This window comes from Astyanax mexicanus, chromosome 3 (genome assembly GCF_023375975.1).
Source record: "Astyanax mexicanus isolate ESR-SI-001 chromosome 3, AstMex3_surface, whole genome shotgun sequence".
Taxonomy (NCBI): Eukaryota; Metazoa; Chordata; class Actinopteri; order Characiformes; family Acestrorhamphidae; genus Astyanax; species Astyanax mexicanus.
Genome location: NC_064410.1, coordinates 54,899,185 through 54,919,299, shown reverse-complemented (window position 1 = coordinate 54,919,299; position 20,115 = coordinate 54,899,185). Strand labels below are relative to the sequence as shown.

The following is a 20,115-nucleotide window of genomic DNA, read 5'->3' as shown; positions in this document are numbered from 1 at the left end:
ACGATGAAATTGTTTAGAAATATATACAGTTTAAAACTAATTAAAAGCTTATTGAAACTGATAAACACATTAAATAAATTACATGATAAAATAAAAGGTAAGAAGTTGTTCTAAAACTAGTGTTGCTGGAAAATACAGTTTTGTGCTGAACATTTTATCAAATATATTTTGACTCAGGAGATATAACTAACCCTAAACAAAAGTAAAAATAACATTATAAAGAAAAATATATTTATTTCAGCCAATGGCCGCATGTTTTATACTGGGTCAAAATCAGTGGATTTTAGAGATTTGACTTTAATATCTACGCAAAAACTATAGTGTTACTGGAAAATACAGTTTGTGTGCTGTAACTTTAACAATGAATTCTGATCCAGGACTTCTTAATAAAGAGCATGGGTAAAGATACTTTAAATTGCTAACCTTTTTTATTATTACACTGAGTTTTATGTCAATGCTGTAATATCAGAGGATTTATTTCTGTTAAGAGGTTTTCTGTTAAATGAGCAATCTAATAAATTTTAGGTAAATTAAACACGTGTGAAACTGGAATTGAGGCTTTCTTGACATTCTCGTCGTCATGCTGCTATAATCATTTGAAAAAAAAGGGAAAACATTTCTGTTTAAATATATTATTTTATAAGCGGACTTTTATTTTGACGGGGAAGTCACATGACTTTCCCACAACTGTGGCTTCTTTCCCGGAGTTGGATGAAAACAGAGCAGAAGGAGGAGGAGAAGAGAGGAAATGTGGAGCTAAAACAGCTCTTATATATTAATATTATTAATCTGTGCGGGTTTAACAGCGCCCTCTCCTCAGCATGTTCACTCCGGCTACTGAGAGCTTCATTAAACAGGCCAGGTACGCGGTTTATTCAGCAGCACTGCTGATATTACATTACACTAACCAGGATTAACCTAGACTAACTTCACTACACAGATTAAATCATCTGTTCATTTATATTCTGTTAAAAGTGTGAGGATATCTGACTTCTTTAACGAGATACACTGTATTAACATTGGTTACCTGGGGCTGGCTGAGTAAATGAAAAGGTAACCAGACAAATAAATCTATCTAGTTTTTAATCACTATAAGCTTTATAAAATGTAATGTAATCTATGGTGAACACTTTTTATACAGGTAATTACATTTTATATTTATTTTTATATTATATTTATATTATTATATATTTATGTGAAGCTAGCTGAAGTACACCAGGGCTGAGCGATGTTGTAAAATAATAATAGCAATATTTATCAAATATATATGCACGATTATCTATAAGATATTTAGTTCTTACACAAATAATAAGTTCTTTTTTGTTTTTTAAACAAACAGCACATTTTAAAAGTGGTGAGCAAGCTATCGTTTTCTTTTTTTTTTTATTTATTTATTTAATTAATTTGTTTATTTTTTACAAATAGTAATATTAACACTGTGCAATCAAAATATCCTTGTATTTCAGTTTAGGAAAAGTGTAGAATATGAAAATCACTGTTCTTTAGGTTTTTGACAGAAAAACAAACTATCTAATGAATTTCTTTATATAAAGATGTACAATCTCGATTATCCCATTTTGAAAATTAAATTAAAACAGTAATTTGATTAATCAGATTAATTTAATGAGCTTCCCAGCCTTAGTGTCCACTCATCTGCTCTGATACTGTAGTATCACTGTACGCATTTCATGTTGTGTATAAGGGGTGGGCGATATGGCTCTAAAATAATATCAGGATATTTCAGGGTATTTTTGCGATAACGATATACTTGGCGATATAGGAAAACAGAAAAATAATTAATTCATTTCAGGAATATAGTATAATAGTATAACAGTATAATCATAACGTGGCAAAATAAATAATATAGCATAAAATAATATCATGCAGCAAATTATATTGCAGAATATTTTCAAACTAAAACAATTATACAATAAATACACTTAAAGCTTCACAGTAAATAATAGACTACTTTTAAGACAAACCATCCCTATTATCACAATATGGATTTTTAATATCATGATATTTCTGTGTCACAAAATATTGTATACGATATAATATTGCCCACCCCTATTGTGTATGTCACGTTTTTTTTTTTTTTTGCAGAGAAATACAGGAAGATGAGCTGCAGAGGTTTTACGGGCGCGTGTCTAAACATCTCCTCCAATCACCTAAAGAAGGTGGAGAAGTAGTGGATTCTCTTCAGAGGCTGCATTTGATCGTTTCTGCCACAAAATATGTTCGAACGTAAGTTTAAGCCATTTACAACAAAGAGTTGTAAAGAGTTTTCTGTTCATGAGAAGATGAGCATGGTTTTGAAAAGGTAAGATAATCCTGTATTAATCCCACTACATTACAGCAGCACAGCACAGGACAGAGCAGAAGAAGTGTCAGGGAATATACAAAGAATATAAAATCTTAATTCAGTATATTGCCCAACTCAGGATCCAACAAGTTCCATGGCCACAGGTGTATAAAAGCAACAACTAGACAGCAGACAGCTTTTACAAACATTAGTGAGAGAATGGGTGGCTCTCAGGAGCTCAGTGAACTCCAGCACTGTGGTACAGTGATGGGATGCAGCACTTTTAAAACAAGTCCAGTCGTGAAATTTCACTAATTACTACTAAAAATTCCACAGCCAACTATCAGTGATGTTATAACACAGTGGAATGACAGCAACTCGCTCTGTTAGTGAAAAATAACAGAAACATCTAAAATATAATTCAGAAAAATCTAAAATATAAAACATATTCTGGTCTGTTTAACACTTTTTTTGTTTACTAAATAATTCCATATGTTTTTCTTCATAGTTAAATGAAGCATTTTAAAATAATGAAAAACCACTAAATATAATGTGTGTCCAACATTTGACGTTTACTGTATATTGTTACCATTTAATTATGGGTGTTTTGTGTAGAGGACCACAATGGAAATAAGCCTTAGTGCTTTTTTTGTTTTAACCCTTAACAATTTGAAGTGCATAATGTTTTTTTTCTGTGTATGTACTTCCTGAATAATTAAATAAATTCAGTATACTAATACTATTAACATTATTCTTTTTAAACAGTCTGCTGTGGTCTGTAATTACTGTCATTTGTACATTTGTTTCTAGATAAAGTAAATTAATTAAAAATAAAATATATGAATTAAGGTATTCATATTGATATCCCAATTGATTTTTACCTTTTTGTGTTCACTATGTTTGGTCTTTTGGTCTGGACCTTCTGAGACATGTGATCTGATGTTCACCACCAATAGGCTTCCTCCAGACTTCAGTAAGAAGCTCCAGACCCTGCTCTGCTCCCCGTCATGTCCTGAGCAGTTTCAGATCCTGTCCTCTGCCATCCTGAGGGAGAGTCTTCCTCTGAGTTTACACAGCCTCTCCTCAGAGCTCAGCCAGGACAGCAGGACACTCAGTTACATGGCCAGTGTAATACTGTCCCAGGTATTGTCCCAGGTACCGTCCTTCTCACATGTCCTGTGTGTTGATGGGCACCTGGATTAAACTGTGGCTCTTTTCTGGTTCTTCAGGCTGGAAGCAAGGAGGATCTGCTTCCTCTCTGTCAGCATTTACTGAAGAGTCTGGATTCAAGGCAGCCTGAGGCTCAGGTTATCAAACACACACTTCCTATTCTCTCCAAGATCTTCAGCTTCTCTCCGCAGATCCTCAGTGAAGGTGAGTCAGCTCATACTGGCAGAAGCTGGCAAACGCACAGCACCCAGCTTTCATACTGCTTTGAATACACTAATCAAATAAATACAGGAAAGTTATGCTGTAATGAATAATGAATGCTTTGAACCCAGATCAGGTGAATCTGGTCAGTCGGAAGTTGGCTGATTGGCTGAGATATGCCAGTGTTCACCAGGGAGCCTCCATGTCCTCGGGGGGATTTTTCACCAGTCCCAGAACACGTCAGGTAAAGAACAAGCACACCTGATCTCTCACTTTAAACACTAGAACACTGTAACCTGTCAAATGAGGTACTTCATTTCAAATTATGCTATATTTAGACTGCATACTTGTATTAGGGGTGTACCATATCTTATCATACACAATGATATCACCAGCATTTTTGAATATCATGATTAAAATTATACCCTGAAATATTGTGGCATATCACCCACCCCTAATTATCACATCATGGTACTATGTTTTAGCTGTTTTAGCAACAACAACAAAATTATATATTAGATATTATATATCTACTAGAGACAGATTATATCTGTCCAGTATACTTTATTTTACTTCAGTCCTGGATATATATGGAGTACATTTATTAGTATCCTGATAGACATTCTTTTGTTACAAATCTGATAAAACTCTTGTATTTTTTAATATCTCAGTTAGGGTTGTGCCATATCCTATCGTATGCAATAATATAGTTGCATTCAACATTTCTTACATTCATTATTTTATTTACAACCGCAGTTAATCACAGAATATTGTTGTGATTAATCTGATTACATTTTGTAATAAATTGACACCACTAATAAATAATCATTTTAGCCACCAGTAAAGGGCATGCACGGCTTTGGAAATGGGAGGTCCCATCCATCAGGCCTAGCACCTTGAAATAATAAGTACTGTGCAGCAATACAATGTAACTCACAGTTTTAGTTGTGAACTGTGCATGTAAGTAAAGTGGTACTCTTGGATTTTTTTTTTTTGATTGTGTCTGTATGCGAAATAAACTAATGGCATATAAGGACAGAAAAAATCTGATTTTGTTTGTCTTCTTAGATCTTAATTAAAAGATGGTAGGTCAGCATTTGTATTTTTAAATGTAATGGGCACCTACAATGTAGATAATGCAGTAGTGACTTAACTTTATACTTGGACTGAACTTCATATGAAGATTATAGAACAAAACCAGTTGAGTATCACAGTTTGTTTATTTGATTCCTCTTTCCTCCAGCCGGCTCTAATGATTGAAGTGGATGGAGCCGTGGCTGGAGACTTCTTCACTGTGCTGTGTGTGGGGCAGAGCTACACTGAAGACCAGTGGATGAACATGTACACTTTTTCTATGATCAGGAAGTGGCTGCTCACCTATGATGCAGAAGGAACGTCTAATACAGAATCAGGTATTAATGAAAATCAACTTGCCTACCTTCATACCCAGCATAGTATTTGATTGCTGTTCCTGATACATCCTCCAACTAGGTTGAATCTGATATACAGTACCAGTCTAAAGTTCAGACACACCTTCTCATTCAGTGTTTTTCTTTGTTTCTTTAGTTAATTTATTTTCTACATTGTAGATCAATATTAAAGACACAAAAACATATAGAATTACATATTAAACAGTAAAAAAGTGTTTGTCCTCCACAATCCCCTGATCTAAACCTGATCAACTGAGATGAAGGTAAAGCAGCAACTAAAAACACGAAAACACAGAGATTAAAATACCAAGTGTGTGCAGATCTATCCTCAAAGATAAATGTGCTACTTAGAAGAATCTGAAGTATAAAAAATATTCTGATTTGTTTGACACTTTTTTGTTACTAAATAATTCAGCATGTGTTCCTGTATAGCTTTAATATAGTTTTCAATGTTAAAACTACAATGTAAAAAATATATAGAAAGAAAGAAAACACATGTGAAGAGGTGTGTCCAAACTTTTAAATGGTATTGTACAAGTTATTAACAGAAAACCTACATTGCTAGTTTTCAGTGCCCTTTATGGCATGTAAATAACTGAGGATTGGATTTTCACTTTTGCTAGCTCAGCTAAAAAGAACACAAGTCATTCAAACGCCACACCAAGGTAAGCTGCAAGCTGCAAGTTTGGTTCGACTGACTAAAACCCACAACATGAATTTCTTTCTGTCCACATCTTGGCTGCCCAATCCTGCTCCTGCAGAGTTTAGTTCCAGTCCTAAACTGATACACCTGATCCAACTAATCAGGGTCTTATAGGCTCTTAACCAGTGTTTTAAAGGAGCATTGGACAATTTCTCTGACTTTTCTGACCAATTGAAAACTGACAAGTTTGTAGAACATTAAACATCTCCTCTGTGCCCCTATTCTTTCACATTATCTACTCAACTCCCCAATCCTCCACTCCCTCTTCTTAACACCCTATTACTCCACCCCAGTCCCACCTTCTGTTCCCTGAAACAATGTTGTGTTAAGCGAAGTTTATTAGTTAACTTTACCTAGCACTCAGTGCTATATCTTTATAACTAAGGCTGTATCTCTGAAAACATTTAGTCCTTTGAGTTTTAGAGCTGCAAAAATGACTGTGGGGGAAGGCAGGTAGGCGTTCTCTGCTGCAGTGCTGTTAGCCAATCAGAGGCAATATATTTGCATGTATGAATATTTATGAGCAAGAGCTGAAAACCTGTCCTTCTTCAGAGACCACTAATTTAGTGAACTAAAGCAGGGTTATACAGAAACACCAGAGCACTTTTTTTCTCACATGGCATTCATTCTTACTAGAGACCACAACTAGACTGTTTAAAATGAATTAAAAAAAAGATGGAATGAGACTTTTATATGAAAATTTAAAAAGGACAGAGACTTGTAAATCATTGACTCGTGTTCCTTTAAGACATGGTGTGTTAGATTATGACTGCAGCTATAAACTCTGGTAGTTAATTCTGGTAGTTGGCGCAGGATTGGGCATCCATATTCTACTCACATTCAGTCCTTGTCTGTGCTGTATGATTAACCCTTGGTTTTCCTCCAGTAAATCAAGCAAGCACCACAATCAGCGAATTACTAAGGGCTGCACTTCATCCATTTAAATCCAGTGTCTTGTGATCTCAGGGCATGGCAAATTGACTCTACTGCTAATTCTATTCTGTTCTGTTCTAGTCTAGCTGTGGATCTTCCTGTGTGATTATGGTAAGAACAGTGTTAGTGGTTATAAGCAGTGATGTATTGGGTTGTACTCTGCTGTTGGTCCAGATGACAGGTCTGAAGTGGACAGCTCGGTGATGTCCATGGTTTCGGCCACCTCCTCGTCCAGCCGTCTCCTTCCCCCAAAGGAGCGTCTCAGAGAGAAAGCCTTTGAGTACTGCCACCGTCTGATCGAGCAGAGCGACCGGAGTGAGTTAAACAACCTCTCTCATCACACAGCTCATCCTGTAGTTATGCCAGAGTCTGATCTGTGAAATTACACTGTGATGAATGATGTGATGTTTGATTACAGAGGCCCTGAAGAGAACCGATGCAGAGCTGCAGAAAGCAGTAAGCAACACCACAGCACCAGGCTTTCACTTTTTAGTATATATATATATATATAGTTGAGGACGATATTATTAGCCCCCCTATGAAATTTTAAGTCTCCTCAAGATTCTGGCAAGATCCTTTTTAGCAGAGCAAGGCAGTTCTAACAGAGCATTTCTGAACATACAATTTTTCATTAGAAGGACCAAAATATTTATATTTGTGCACCAAAATATTATTATGTAAGAATAAGCTAAAATGACCAGGGACATTATTATTAGCCCCCTTTAAGAAATTAACATTTATTAAGTCATCACACAAGCCACTTTTGTGCAGTGATGTGCTTTACCTTCTCAGGTGATGTGCATAAAGGTGATCAGGTGAAACAGATGACTGCACTCAATTAAGTTAAGTTAATTAACTCATTTAAGTTAAAACATGGTATAAAGCCTCATTATGGAGCTGGCAGTTGAGGAAGCAACATGCCAAAAACAAAGGAAATCAGTTTGGACCTGAGAAAAAGAATTATTGATGCACACAAAGCAGGAGAGGGATATACAAAGATATCCAAGCGTTTCCAAGTGTCAAGAACTGGAGTGAGAGGCATCATTCAGAGATTCAAAGACAGCAACACAGTGCAGAACAAGCCTGGCAGAGGTAGAAAGAGAAAGATTTCAGAGAGACTGGAAAGAATACTAGTGAGAAATGTGTCTAGAGACCCCAGATTAACTTCCAAGGCACTGGCAAATGACTTGGCCACATCAGGAATCATAGTCTCTAAGAAGACCATCACTAGAGCTCTGCACAGGAATGACCTGCGAGCGTGCAGACCAAGAAAAACTCCACTTTTGAGGAAGCGGCACCTTCAAGCAAGACTTAAGTATGCTCGGGACAACCTGGAGAAAAATTATTCATACTGGAAGCGTGTCTTATGGTCTGATGAGACTAAACTAGAGCTCTTTGGCCACAGGGACACTGCTTATGTTTGGAGAAAAAAAGGACAGGCATTCAACCCAAAGAACACCATCCCCACAGTGAAGCATGGTGGTGGGAGTATTATGCTATGGGGATGCTTCAGTGCATCTGGAACTGGAAATCTTGTCAAGGTGGATGGAATCATGAATAAAGAAAAATATGTGACTATTTTGAAAGAGAACCTTAAGCAGTCAGCTGTGAAACTGGGTCTGAGACGTCACTTCATTTTCCAACATGACAATGATCCTAAACACACATCCCTCCTGGTGAAGAACTATCTCCAGATGACCAAAGTGAATGTCATTGAATGGCCTGCACAAAGCCCTGACTTAAATCCAATAGAAAATCTGTGGGGTGACCTAAAGAAAAATGTTCATGCAAGACAACCATCGAATCTAGAGGAACTTGAGAGATTTGCCAAAGAAGAATGGGCCAGGATTCCTCAAATGAAGTGTGAGAGACTTGTTGTAAACTACAACAAACGTCTGCAGGCAGTAATCCAGCAAAAATGATACACAATTAACTATTAGGATGTGGGGGGCTAATAATTTTGACCCTGATAGTTTTTGTGTTTTGTGGAATATCTTCATTTCTGAGTGGAATACAATATAGTGTAAGCATCCAAAATAAAACTACGATGTCTAAAAAAAGCTGTGTTTAGTTTATTTTGCTCTGGTTAATATCACTTGGAAAATCCTTAGAAAACAAGGACTATTTTGTAAGGGGGCTAATAATATCGTCCTCAACTGTATATATATATATATATACATATATATATATATATACATATAAATAGCAGGGCACTATAATAGTAATATTCATTTATAATTTTAACACTTTAAAGTGTCTTCAGTGTGCAAGATGATTTGTAATGTTTAGAAAATACTTTATTTTAAAGTAAAGCCTCATTATATGATTAAAAATACATTTTTAATTCACTATGCAGTAAGCTTAAAGAGGGCGGGTCATACAAAACTAATTTATGCATGCTTTTGTATTACCACATGGGTCTCAACTGACCCTTTTAAACACTCCAAGCATGAAAAAATCCACCCATCCATCCGTTTTCTATAAATTAGCTGTAAGAGTTTGGTGTCAGAAAGCATATGCTACTTTGAACTGCTTGGATGTGCCCTTTGACATCACAATAAGGAAACCTGCATTGAACACCCTGGCACCACCCCTCACCAGAGCCCCACCCACTAGATCAGTTGAAGAAATGCTTTTTCGGTCTGCTGGTTGAGAAACTCAGACTGTTCTCAGCTGGAATAGCCAGCAGACTTCTTCTGAAGGAGGAATCTGTGGTGAGTCAGCAGATGAGGGAGCTGTAAAAACGTTTAAAATAATAAGTTTTGCGCTTCTGCATGAACTAGTTTAATAGCAAAGTGCTGATGTGCAACATAAATCTAGAACACTTAAATAAATAAAATAAATACAGAAGACAGTTGTATGATTAATTGTTTGGTTACTTATACTATGTGTAAACAGTGTTGTTGTTTTCTTTGTGCAGTGCCTTGTGGAGTCAGTGGCCATAATGGACATTATCTGTACTGAGGATGCCTCCTATGTGTACCGTGCCTTCCCCTGTATTAAAGCCCTGTACGGCAGGCTGAGTGCTGATCTGGGCTCTGCACGAGCCCTGCTGCCCATCGCTCAGTTCTACCTCAACCACAGTGAGTGTCCTACAGCCTTCCTAAAACAAATGAACACAGGCTTAGCATAAGGAAACAATTACCATAATTAATGTTTTAAAGTTCACAGTATTTTGGTAACCCTTTAATCCATTTTAGTAATTATTTCTTCCTAAAGAAAGTGTAGAACTAAAGCCGTCTCTAATGTTCTGCAGTTACTGTATTTTTCACACTAAAATGCACTTAAAATCCTATAATTTTCACCAAAATCGTCAGTGGGCCTTATAATCTGGTGCGTTTTATGTATAAATTTTATCGTTAGGTTGTAAGGAGCAGTAAAGCCACTCGTTATACAGGAGTTTGGGTTTACTACTCCAGCAGTATTAGCGTTAGCCTCTAAGCATTTAGTCGCTATTGCTGCAGCTTTAGTGTAAATCTGGAAATCTAAGCTTACTGTAAATAAACAGAAGGGCTTTACTCACCCAAATAAACATTTTTCAGCAAAGAAATCTGTGTAGATTAACATCCAGTGGGGAAACATGCTAAATTGGAAAAGAAAATATGACGACATCCTGGTTCCTTACTAGTGTCGCATAATGTGCCTTATAATAGAGTGCGCCTTATAGTGGGAAAGTACAGTATATTGGTAAAAAAAAAAAACACATTAGAAGTCTGAAGAGTAGTTTGTCCTTTTAGTTCTCATCTGTAAATCACTATACACTGCGACTGTTTTTGGTAAAAAAATTTTTATATTAAGCATGTTAAATTATTAAACATTTGAAAGAGAGATATAAAACTGGGTTCTTAAATATTGGCCCTTACTTACTAACTTACAAACTTACTGGGTTTTTTTTTGTGAGCTCTTTTTAAATAATTAATGCAACTAAAACATTGATCGTGTATGTTTTTTTTCGCCAATATTTAGGTGAGATGGCTGCTGTTGATTCCGAGGCCGTTTTCTGCCATCTCTTCAGCCGCTTCCCAGCCGAGCTCTTTAACGAGCCGATGCTGGCCTTCGAGTTTGTTCAGTTCTGCCTCCGAAACGTGACGGTCCTGCAGGAGAAAGTAGCCATTTATAGACACAGCTTCCCCAACCTGCTCAAGGTGAGCTTTTTTCTCTATTAAAACAGAGATATCTCAGACTGTTAGAGTGGAGTGTTGTTCACGGCTTTACTTTCCTCATTGTTGTTCCTCCACCAGTTCCTGGCCTGGAACAGCCCGGGTCTGATTTCTGAGTATGTAGAGCTCCTGCCCTCTCTTTTGGCTCCTGAGACTGCGATCGAGCTTCTCCACACGCTGCTGGATCTGCCGTGCCTGGCTGCTGCACTGGATCTCCAGCACAGGTTGGTTAGTTTAATAGGTAACTTAATACTATATTAAGTTACTAAGATTTGCTATAGTGATAGTGGCTCTTTTTCTATTCCTCATGATGTGACGGCAACACCTATGATTATGTCCAAAAGTGTTTGCACTCCTGAAATTGTTCCAGAAGATAAAGTATTTCTCCCATTTTTTTTTTTTTTTCTTCCATTTTTCTCCCCAATTTATGTGGCCAATTGTCCCACAAATTCAGCTGCTACTCAGCAGCTGTATATGCCACATCAGTAGTGATGCAACAACACAATGAGAGTAAACACTAGCACATGTGAAGTCAGCCACCACATCTTAGCAGACTGCATCTCACTTTTAACCATCAGAAAAAACTTTTAAAGGGTTACAAATATGAAATATGAAAGAACTGAAAGAACAGCTGAAATACTTAATTTTCTGGAAGTCCTTCATATGAAGAAACTGATTTAAGTCTGTGATGATCAAGTCACGTACATTGTCGATGCCATAAAATAGCTGATATGTTGCTGATATGGCACAAAACACAAACAAACAAACTTTTTGCTGATGCAGCATTGTCGACTAGCATCACACTTGAAACAGTACGCTTAGAGGAAAGCACAGCGACTTGGTTCCGATACATCAGCTCACAGACGCCTTGTGCTGATCGACATCACCCTAGGAGTGATGAGGGGAGAGACTGCCATCTACCCACCCAGAGAGAGCAAGGCCAGTTGTGCTCTCTCAGCTGATGGCAAGCTGCATCACTGGGATTCGAACCAGCGATCTCCCAATCATAGAGGCATAGTGGCTTTACCACTCGGCGTTGAGGTTAACCAAAGCATGTGTGTGTTCCTGCTGCAGGTCTGCATGTTACCCAGTTCAGGATCGTGCTGTGTGGGATCAGCAGGGCTCCAAGATCACTGCTTCTTTAGACGCCTTCCGCCAACCTTCTTACAGAGGGCTCTTCCTCTACATCCTCAGACCTGAGTCTGGCACTGGAGACACTATTGACAGGTGATGACTGCTCGGTTAAGAAATTACTCCTCAAACTGAATGTAAAATGCAAAATATGTCTACTAAATGTAAGTATTTAAAATAGGGTCATCCAAAATCATGATTTAGGTCATAATAACAGTTTATTGGTTGAGCTCAGAAGGAACATGCGCAGGCTCAGGTAGGGTTGGGCTGGATTTTTTGGGTCTGATCTATGCTCTACTGCACGCTGACTGCTTGGTGCTGTTTTTTATAGGTTGAATACCCTACACAAGGCTCTGGAGGGCATGGTGGAGAGTCCACGAGTGGTGCACTGTGCCCAGATTGTTCCAGTGCTGTTACACGTCTACTTTAACACAGTCACAAAGGTAATAACCTCAGCAGTGACCTCACATTAGTTTCTTTCCTGTGACGTTTCACCCTTTCTGATCTCTGACTGTGTATTTTTGTTATATGTGATTTCAGATGGCTGATGAGAAACTTATAAGCCAGTTTTTGATGGTCTTGCTGGAGAGAAGCAGCCTTCTTTACAACATAAAGAACTTCAGCACTGAAGTGCAGAGGTTGGTTTATATGCTTTTTAGAACACCCCTGTTTTTTGTTGTATTATATTATCATTTTACCAATTACTTTATTACATCACTTCTCCTGTCAGACCTCTAATTCTTCCCTCCTCTATCCCACTTTTTCCCTTTGGCCTCATTTAGGCCCTGTCTAAAATGTTTTATTACCTTGAACTTCTATTTATTTTATTACAAAATGTACATCAAGTCGCTTTGGACAAAAGCATCTGCCTAATGTAATGTAATAAAACTGAGACGTAGTGCAGTGTTAAGCTGAGCTAAAGACTAAAGCTGTTTCCATGTGGGTCAGCCAGACATCTTCCTGTAGCAGTTTTCTCCAGTTTCCTAAAGTCTTTTGAAGGTGTAGGAAACAGTACTCACTGCTCTCTGGCTTCATCTGTAATTTCTCTTAGAAAAGACATTTAATAGTTACAAAGTTTTCTGTGTCTTTTTCTAGTTATTTTGGTGAAAGTGTGAATGTGCTTTGTGTAAGTGTGAAATGGAAATGCTGCAGTAACCAAAGGCTTTAGAATTTTACAATTTTTAAAATCTATTTCCAAAGAACAATTTATTTTCATTGTTATTTACCAGCTATAAAACTCTTATCAAATAAATTGTTTGCTAAAATTACCCCTTTTTTTAAACAACATATAAAATACATATACAGCTCTAGAAAAATTAAGAGACAGTTTCTGAATCAGTTTCTCTGAATTTGCTATTTATAGGTATTTGTTTGAGTAAAATGAACATTTTTATTGTTTATTCTATAAACTATGGACACAATTTCTCCCAAATTCCAAAAGAAATATTGTCATTTAGAGCATTTACTTGCAGAAAATGAGAAATAAGCCAAATGACCAAATAGATGCAAACAAGTATATATTCGTAAAGTTTTAAGAGTGTAGAAATCAGTATTTGGTAAAAATAACCCTGGTTTTCATGCATATTGGCATGTTCTCCTCCATCAGTCTTACACACTGCTTTTGGATAACTTTATGCCACTTCTGCCACTCCTGATGGCTTGTGATCATCCATCTTCCTCTTGATTATATTTCAGTGGTTTTTAATTTTGTAAAATCAAAGAAACATTTTAAATGGTCTCTTATTTTTTTCCAGAGCTGTATGTTTTTTAAGGTTTTATTTTCCAATATTCTAATAGTTTTTTTTTTTCTTCCTTTTTTTTGGCTAAAATTCAGCTTTTAGTTAATTTGTTTTCCTTAAAGGAAAGGACTGTTTACTGGAAAAAAATTGTGTGCACTAAATTTCCGGTCATTAACTAGACCTGAAGGGCTTAAATGGCAAAAAAATAAAGGGAAAAACGGGAGTGTTCTAAACCTTTTGACTGCTACTGATTTGTGACATGCTCAGTTTTTTTGGTTCTCTAAGTGCTGAATATTCTCTGCAGAGTGTTCAGCATGCACCTGCAGACCCTGTGTAAGCTGCACCCTCCGCTGATTGTGGATCAGTACAAGGAGCTGCTGGACTTTGCCAGCACCACGACCAGCATCTACAGTAAAGAGCACTTCTACACGCATGTGGTGAGTGCTGACTCCAGATCTGCTCAACAGTCCTGCAGGTTAACCGTTCTCTGGTGTTTGATGGTGTGTACTGTGTGTGTGTGTGTACTGTGTAAATGCAGGTGTGGGTAATAGGAGAGTATCTGTCGGTGGCGTTCGATCCTCGCTGTACCGTGGAGCTGATCACCTCCTTTTTTGAGGGTCTGGAGGCGGTGCTGTTTGAGATCACGCAAGTGCGTCAGTCTGCCAACCCCCCAACCTACTCTCCACATCTCCTCACCGTGCTGATGACCGCACTGGCCAAACTGGCCTCCCGCAGTCAGGACCTCATCCCTCGGTAAAGCTGCTTTAACCCTTTATTTGTTACTCACACCTACTTAAAGGAGAACTCTGGTGTAAAATGTACTTTTGTTGTAGTAAAACATGATAAAAAGTACTTACCTTTGTTGAATAGCACACCTCCGTTCTCCCACAGCGTTCCGAGATCTTGAAATTTTAACAGTTTGTCCAAACTCCCTTCAAACTGGGTGACACGGGGCATAATTTGCCCTGATAAATTGTTTTTTCACCGTTATCCAGCTCAAAGTAGCTCCACACCTCCTTGCTAGAATCCGCAAAGTCCTGACATTTAAAATGAGGCATTAATAACTTAAAAGTGCACAAGAAGCTTATTAAAAAACACTGTTTACATCCCATAATGCTAGCTTCAGCTCCGAGCGCCGCCATCATTGTACTGATAATGACAGACATGTGAGGTACTTTGTGAGCTACTTTGAGTTGGATAACGGTGTAAAAAGCGATTTATTGGGGCAAATTATGCCCCGTGTCACCCAGTTTGAAGGGAGTTTGGACAAACTGTTAAAATTTCTGGATCTCAGAACGCTGTGGGAAAACGGAGGTGAGCTATTCATCAAAGGTAAGTACTTTTTATCATGTTTTACTATAACAAAGGTCCACTTTACACCGGCGTTCTCCTTTAACACAAGTGTTTTATTGATTTTTATTAACTGACTGTCACACCTTGCTTACGGGTGAGGGTAGTTGTGCCTCAAAAAGGTAGTGGGTTATAGAAAAAGTGATGGCAAACTGCAGTAGCACACATATAAACTAACAAACCATAAATCAAATACACAGAGAATTGAAAAAAAAAAAAATAATAAAAAAATTCAAATTAGTTATTGTACACACCGTAGGCCACAACCCCATAAAATAAACATAGACAAAAGAAAAGAGAAGAATAATTAAAACCTAATGAATCCCAAAGAACTCCATTCTAAATGCCATGGCCCAAAACAGGGCCTACTGAGCATGCCCTATTTTGCTCAGGCACTATTTAAGGTAAGCCAAAACAGAGATTGGACCCTTTGCCTGAACAAGAAGAGAACACAGGAGCACAGGTGAGCATGTCAGTGTAATCATTGTACCTGCAGGTATTAAAAAAGACCCAGTAGCATACTTAAACTGTAAAAGCTGACACTAGTGTTTTAATCTTCGATTTTGTATATTTAAGAATCAAATAAAATTAATTCTATCATATTCTAATGATGTAATTAAAAATATATAAATATAATTTTTTTCCAATGCCTTTTTTGTGTTGAGATTGTGCAATCGGCTGTTGAAAAAACACAATTTAAAATAAGCTAATTTAGTTATGTTTAATAATCCCTACATTTCACCATCTCACAAATAAAAGAAAATGCATCGTTAAAATGCCAATGTATTAACTACGATCTAAAATATTTCAAGGTGATCAAAAAGAAAAAAAAGGTACATTTGTCAGATCAAAATTCAGCTTCTAAGCTCCGTAAGTTACCACATGATCTCTCTCTCTATATAAATATATATATTTTTTTATAATATTTGATATTGTGCTGATATTTTCTCTTTTAACAAAATACTGTGAAGAAAATGCTCTGCAATTGTGATTGATATTGTCTGACAAACATTTTAATGAATGTTTAATAATAGTTTGGTAATAATTTAGCAATTGGTATTTATTATTGGTATTAATAAAATGGAAATCATAACATTTCAAATTTAAAAATACATTTTTCATCATATTTAAAAACTTCCCCTCCATAATTTATATAGTATTTGTTATTGATTTCAGCAATTGGAAATACCAGATACATATGGAATAATACTAAATCACACTGTCAGTCAGGAGTTCCATATCTCAGATCATCATCAGTCTAACCCCAGAATCCTCTCTCTCTCTCTCTCTCTCTCTCTCTCTCTTTCTCTCTTTGTTTCTCAGAGCTTCTCTCCTGCTGTCTAAGATGCGCTCGTTTGCCCGCAGTGGACCCGTAACCGCGTGCTTCAGCGAGGAGGACAGTGAGGAGATCATCACCCGAGCCCACGAGCTCATCAACCTGCTCAAACTCCCCAACGTCGCTCAGTTTGTGCTGGCCCCCTCTGCACGGGGCGAGAGCCCCCGCTGGCACAGGGACACGAACACTGGCCTGCCCCAGCGCATGAGGGCCATCAGTGGCCTGCTGCACAACCAGTCCAGCTTCCTGCCTGCATAGACTCATCACACTCGTCTCAGAACTCACTCAGCCTCGTGCTGACCGGAGCTGGACCGGGCCAGAGACTCCACAGCAGACATGCTGATTGTAGTGAGTAACTATGAATGCAATCAAACTCAATCATGATCACAGTAAAACTTTACACTGCAGGATGAGTGAGTGTGCCTGAGTTTATTGAGTTTTTAACTGCACTGTACATTTAAAAAGTTAATTACTGTATTTTACGGACTATGAGGTGCTCCGTATTATAAGGCGCACTATCAATGAACGTTTATTTTTTGGTCTATTTTTATACATAAGAAAAGACAATAGAAAAGAACAAGGGTGTCGCCATGTTTCCCTTCTAATTTAGCAGGTTTCGCCACTTTGGGGGTCCCTAGTAAAAAAAAAAATAATAATAAAAAAAAAAAATGTAATTCTACTTTCTTTTAAAGTCAAACGAGTGTTGAATGTTAATCTACACAGATTTCTCTCCTTGAGTAAAGCACTTTCATTTATTTACAATAAGCTTAGGTTTCCAGTATTTTAGCAAGGTTAGCAGCAGCGCTAGCCGCGGTTAGAAGTGGTTAGCGCTAGTAAATGCCGCCCGATAGTGCTACATTGAGGATACCTAAGTGTTCCGCTAACCCAGGGCACTATCAGCTAGTAGTTTGTGCCAGACAGTGTTGGGAAGGTTACTTTTAAAATGTAATCCCTTACAGATTACTGATTACATCACTCAAAATGTAATTTGTAACGTAATCAGTTACATTACTTCAAGTGAGTAACGTAATCTCATTACCGTATTTTTCGGATTATAAGGCGCACCGTATTATAAGGCGCACGATGAGTGAACGGTCTATTTTTAGTGTTAGTCCATACACAAGGCGCACTGGATTATAAGGCGCACTAAATGAAACTTTATTTATATCAGTAACAATAACTCTGAGCAATAAATCCTTCACAATATCTGTGAAAAATAACAACATCTCTGAGCAATAAATCAACAAGCACAGCAAGTAACTTACGTATTACTCCGCGACGCTCCTGACAACGGTAGCCGCAACGCTCCGACAGACCATAATATTATGTTGAAGCACAGCAAGTACGTATTACTCCGCGAGGCTCCTGACAACGGTAGCCGCAACGCTCCGACAGACCATAATATTATGTTGAAGCACAGCAAGTACGTATTACTCCGCGACGCTCCTGACAACGGTAGCCGCAACGCTCCGACAGACCATAATATTATGTTGAAGCACAGCAAGTACGTATTACTCCGCGAGGCTCCTGACAACGGTAGCCGCAACGCTCCGACAGACCATAATATTATGTTGAAGCACAGCAAGTACGTATTACTCCGCGAGGCTCCTGACAACGGTAGCCGCAACGCTCCGACAGACCATAATATTATGTTGAAGCACAGCAAGTACGTATTACTCCGCGACGCTCCTGACAACGGTAGCCGCAACGCTCCGACAGACCATAATATTATGTTGAAGCACAGCAAGTACGTATTACTCCGCGAGGCTCCTGACAACGGTAGCCGCAACGCTCCGACAGACCATAATATTATGTTGAAGCACAGCAAGTACGTATTACTCCGCGAGGCTCCTGACAACGGTAGCCGCAACGCTCCGACAGACCATAATATTATGTTGAAGCACAGCAAGTACGTATTACTCCGCGACGCTCCTGACAACGGTAGCCGCAACGCTCCGACAGACCATAATATTATGTTGAAGCACAGCAAGTACGTATTACTCCGCGAGGCTCCTGACAACGGTAGCCGCAACGCTCCGACAGACCATAATACTACTTGAAGCACAGCAAGTACCGTATTACTCCGCGAGGCTTCTGACTATAATAGCGTGTTGTGCCGAATTCTGTGAATAAAACGGTTTTAAAACAGAGATAAAGATTGGATAAGTTTCATTTCTGGATGAAGTGATTTCCAGCGCTGTTTGGATATAACTGTGGATTACAGGAGACCGGATTGATGGATTCTCTTTAGTCTGGACGCGTTTTGAAGGTAGGACCTGTGGCTGAGCGCGGGTGTGTGTTCGGGGGGTGGCGGCAGTGACCGGAGGTTACCCCAGGACAAAAGGAGAGCCTTTTATTACTGGAAACATGCGCTCTGACGCAGCTCTAATTCATGAAACATACATCCTACAGTAAAAGCACAGTTCTGGAATCCGGAGAGCCAGACGGTTCGAATGGTGTATGACATGACCGCATTCGATGAAATATGGACGAACCATAAACGCAAATATGAGAGTTATGAATTATTAAAATCATAACCAAGGCATATTTCGCCCTAAATGTTTATTTTCTGAAAGGATATTCCGCTAAATAGGCTAAATAGCTCAAAAGCAGAGATTCTAAGCTTTAAAATGGTATATTGGATGTCTATATTGAACCTGTAACTGTTCATAACTATTCAGAAACACAGCCAGTTATGAAATATTAAATATTTCTGGCCCGCCGGTGGGCCAGCGCGTGTTAAGAGGTTAACTTTACTTAGAAGTGGGCGCTAAAAAGAAACAGTTTGTGCTATTACCCCAGAACGGGTGGAAAGGAAAGTTTACCGGCACCTTGTTCTGGCCACGGAGCTACAGTGGAAACTAGCTACCCTGAACCACAGCCGAGAGGCAGTACGGCAGTCAAAGGTAACCGCGCGCTAGCCCAAGAGGGGGATCTTTTTCTGGCGTGGGTGAGGAATTCTGCACAACAGAGCGCCGTGTACCACATAAAAATCGAGGTCAGTAAACACAAGCAAAATCCATACACAAGGCGCACTGCATTATAAGGCGCAATGACGATTTTTGGGAAAAAATAAGTATTTTAAGTGCGCCTTATAGCCCGAAAAATACGGTACTTCGGATTACTTAAAATATTGTCATTTTTTTAAGCCTGAATGAATGTAGCAACCACATATTGCATATTATTCTTTTATTTTTCTTTCCAGTCAACAAATAGATAAACAATTAAAAAAGCCTTTTCAATCACTTCATAAAAATACTTATGAAAACATTATCAAACAATTTTATGAAACACTTCTATAAATTGATGATAAAACCATTTAAAACCAAACAATGTAACAACAACTGTAAGCTATCTACTTGCAGGTTTGCCACCAGTGTTAATTTTGACAACAATTTTTGATTTAGTCTTAGTCATAGTCTTGTGACGAAAATAGCATTTAGTTTTAGTCACAATTTAGTCATCTGAAATGTTTAGGCAACTTAATGTCATAAGAATATAGTCGACTAAAATTACAGTAAATTTAGTCGACTAAAATGTAAAGGGTGTAAATGTAAATGCTTTTTCATCAGTTCCCTTGAATTATTAACTCTACACGTATAAGAAATGAAACGTTTAATAACCACTTGAGTAATATTGTTAATGTTTGAAAGTGAAATA

General features: G+C 38.0%; 1 protein-coding gene across 2 annotated transcripts; it reads left to right on the top strand.

Moving 5' to 3' along the window:
* The first annotated feature begins 676 nt into the window (after window positions 1-676).
* Window positions 677-16,865, top strand: ap5z1 (adaptor related protein complex 5 subunit zeta 1). 2 transcript variants are annotated; one of them, XM_049475499.1, is made up of 18 exons: window positions 677-862; window positions 2,104-2,244; window positions 3,259-3,445; window positions 3,532-3,676; window positions 3,805-3,917; window positions 4,917-5,085; window positions 5,727-5,768; window positions 6,914-7,054; window positions 7,158-7,195; window positions 9,660-9,822; window positions 10,706-10,884; window positions 10,981-11,123; window positions 11,974-12,126; window positions 12,362-12,473; window positions 12,571-12,668; window positions 14,074-14,206; window positions 14,308-14,522; window positions 16,443-16,865. In XM_049475499.1, the coding sequence occupies exons 1-18, from the start codon at window positions 822-824 to the stop codon at window positions 16,711-16,713; spliced, it is 2,484 nt and encodes an 827-aa protein (XP_049331456.1). In that variant the 5' UTR covers window positions 677-821; the 3' UTR covers window positions 16,714-16,865. The 2 variants fall into 2 exon arrangements, with proteins under 2 accessions (XP_049331456.1, XP_007247877.3); XM_007247815.4 differs by lacking the exon at window positions 5,727-5,768.
* The last annotated feature ends 3,250 nt before the right edge of the window (window positions 16,866-20,115 follow it).